Source organism: Pseudopipra pipra, chromosome 3, assembly GCF_036250125.1.
Source record: "Pseudopipra pipra isolate bDixPip1 chromosome 3, bDixPip1.hap1, whole genome shotgun sequence".
Taxonomy (NCBI): Eukaryota; Metazoa; Chordata; class Aves; order Passeriformes; family Pipridae; genus Pseudopipra; species Pseudopipra pipra.
In genome coordinates this window covers 115,992,899-115,995,518 of record NC_087551.1, presented here as the reverse complement: position 1 = coordinate 115,995,518, position 2,620 = coordinate 115,992,899, and the positions used below count along the sequence as shown (strand labels likewise).

General features: G+C 62.7%; 1 protein-coding gene across 1 annotated transcript; it reads right to left on the bottom strand.

Annotated features, from left to right (window-relative positions):
- Positions 1 to 985: 985 nt before the first annotated feature.
- Positions 986 to 2,620, bottom strand: LOC135412423 (collagen alpha-1(VIII) chain-like). Its single transcript, XM_064651228.1, has 2 exons — positions 1,412 to 2,620; positions 986 to 1,364 (listed from the first exon to the last, which is right to left on the bottom strand). Exons 1-2 carry the CDS (start codon positions 2,043 to 2,045, stop codon positions 1,021 to 1,023), a joined length of 978 nt encoding a protein of 325 aa, XP_064507298.1. The 5' UTR covers positions 2,046 to 2,620; the 3' UTR covers positions 986 to 1,020.

The window sequence follows — 2,620 nt, the reverse complement described above, 5'->3', positions numbered from 1 at the left end:
GATACCAGGACCCCAATGCCTGGGATATCAGGACACTCAATCCCTGGGATACGGGGAAATCCCTGGGATACAGGGAACCCCAATCTCTGGGATACCAGGACACCCAATCCCTGGGACACTGGGACCCCCAATCCCTGGGATATGGGGACCCCAATCCCTGTGACATGGGGACCCTAATCCCTGGGATACGGGGACACCCAATCCCTGGGATATAGAGACCCCCAATCCCTGGGATACCAGAACCCCCAATCCCTGGGACACTGGGACCCCCAAACCCTGGGATACAGGGACACCCAATCCCTGGGACACTGGGACCCCCAATCCCTGGAACACTGGGAAATCCCTGGGATACAGGGAACCCCAATCCTTGAGACACGGAGACCCCCAATCCCTGGGACACCGGAACCCCCAATCCCTGGGATACCAGGAAACCCAATCCCTGGGATACGGAGACCCCCAATCCCTGGGATACAGGGAAATCCCTGGGATACAGGGAACCCCAATCTCTGGGATACCAGAACACCCAGTCCCTGGGATACCAGAACCCCCAATCCCTGGGACACGGTGAAATCCCTGGGACATTCCCTGTCCCATCCCGGGATACCCCCAACCCCCAAATCCCACCGGGACGATCCCAACCCTTCCTGGGGTGTGTGTGTGGGGGGGTCTCCCATCCCTTCCGCAAGGAATTCCCAACTCCCGGCCCCCCCAAACCCCCTTCCCGGAGCCCCCCCCGCGCCCGCGCGGCCTCTCCCGCCCCTTCCCGAGGCCGATCCCGGCTTTTCATCCAGCCCGGCGCTGTTTTTTTTTGGGATGCAAACAGGAAGCGGAGCTGCCAACACCAATAAACCCGCCCGGGCGGAACGGCCCGGCCCGGGGGGGGCTTTTGGGGGGGCTGAGACCCCCAGTTCCCGCTGCCACAGCAGGGACACCCCCCCCCCCGAAACGCGCTGTGCCCCTCCCGGCATTCCCAGTATTCCCAGTGTTCCCAGTTCAGGAGCCGCCCGGCCCCAAAGGCCTTTATTGTGCCGAGAGTACAGTGGGGGGGGCACAAACCGGCTGTGCCCCATCCCGGGGGAACCCAATCCCTGGGATACCGGGACACCCAATCCCTGGGATACCGGGACACCCAATCCTTGGGATACCGGGAACTCCAATCTCTGGGATACCAGGACAACCAATCCCTGGGATACAGGGAACTCCAATCCCTGGGATACTGGGACCCTGATCCCTGGGATACCAGGACACCCAATCCTTGGGATACAGGGAACTCCAATTCCTGGGATACCAGGACACCCAATCCCTGGGATAGGGACCAGCCCCAGACCATCCCGGGGGACCCCCAATCCCTGGGACACCGGGACCTCAATCCCTGGGACACCAGGACACCCAGTCCTTGGGATATGGGGACCCCCAATCCCTGGGATACCAGGACACTCAATCCCTGGGACATGGAGACCCCCAGTCCCTGGGATACAGGACCCCCAATCCCTGGAATACCAAGACACCCAATCCCTGGGACACGGGGACCCCAAATCCCTGGGATATGGGGACCCCAATCCCTGGGACACGGGGACCCCAAATCCCTGGGACACCGGGACCCCAATCCCTGGGACACAGGGAACCCCAATCTCTAGGACACCAGGACCCCCAATTCCTGGGACAAAGGGAAATCCCTGGGATATCGGGCCCCAATCCCTGGGATACAGGAAACCCCAATCCCTGGGATACAGGAAACCCCAATCCCTGGGATACAGGAAACCCCAATCTCTGGGACACCGGGACCCCCAATCCCTGGGACACGGGGAAATCCCTGGGATACAGGGACCAGCCCCAGGCCATCCCAGGGGACCCCCAATCCCTGGGATACAAGGGACCCCAATCTCTGGGACACTGGGAACCCCAATCTCTGGGACACCGGGACCCCCAATCCCTGGGACACGGAAAAATCCCTGGGAAATGGGGACCCCAATCCCTGGGATACGGGGACCAGCCTCGGGCCCGAAAACTGGGAGCGACTGGGATAATCCCACCCCCACCCCCATCCTGCAGGGGGGGTCAGGGGTGACAATGGGGACCCCCTGTCCCAGTTACTATCCCAGGGGATGGAATCAGAGACCCCCCCATTCCCCCCAGTCGCTGTCCCGGGGATCTGGGGGGTCCCAGTGGCCCCAGGGGTCCCAGGGGATAAATTGGGGCCCCCCTGTCCCAGTCACTGTCCCAGGGGTCCCAGGGGATAAATTGGGGCCCCCCTGTCCCAGTCACTGTCCCGGGGGTCCCAGGGGATAAATTGGGGCCCCCCTGTCCCAGTCACTGTCCCAGGGGATGGAATTGGGGCCCCCTTGTCCCAGTCACTGTCCCAGGGGTCCCAGGACATGGAATTAGGGACCCCCTGTCCCAGTCACTGTCCAGGGGGTCCCAGGACATGGAATTGGGGCCCCCCTGTCCCAGTCACTGCCCCAGGGGATGGAATTGGGGACCCCTTGTCCCAGTCACTGTCCCGGGGGTCCCTGGGGATGGAATTGGGGCCCCCCTGTCCCAGTCACTGTCCTGGGGGTCCCAGGGGATGGAATCAGAGACCCCCTGTCCCGGTCACTGTCCCGAGGGATGGAATTGGGGA

Coding starts and splice junctions, on each gene's coding strand:
- LOC135412423 (XM_064651228.1), bottom strand. CDS start 2,045: ATGGGGGTGGGGGTGGGATTATCCCAGTCGCTCCCAGTTTTCGGGCCC. Junction 1,365..1,411: donor TGGTATCCCAGGGATTGGGG/GTCCCCATATCC, acceptor CCAGGGATTGAG/GTCCCGGTGTCCCAGGGATT.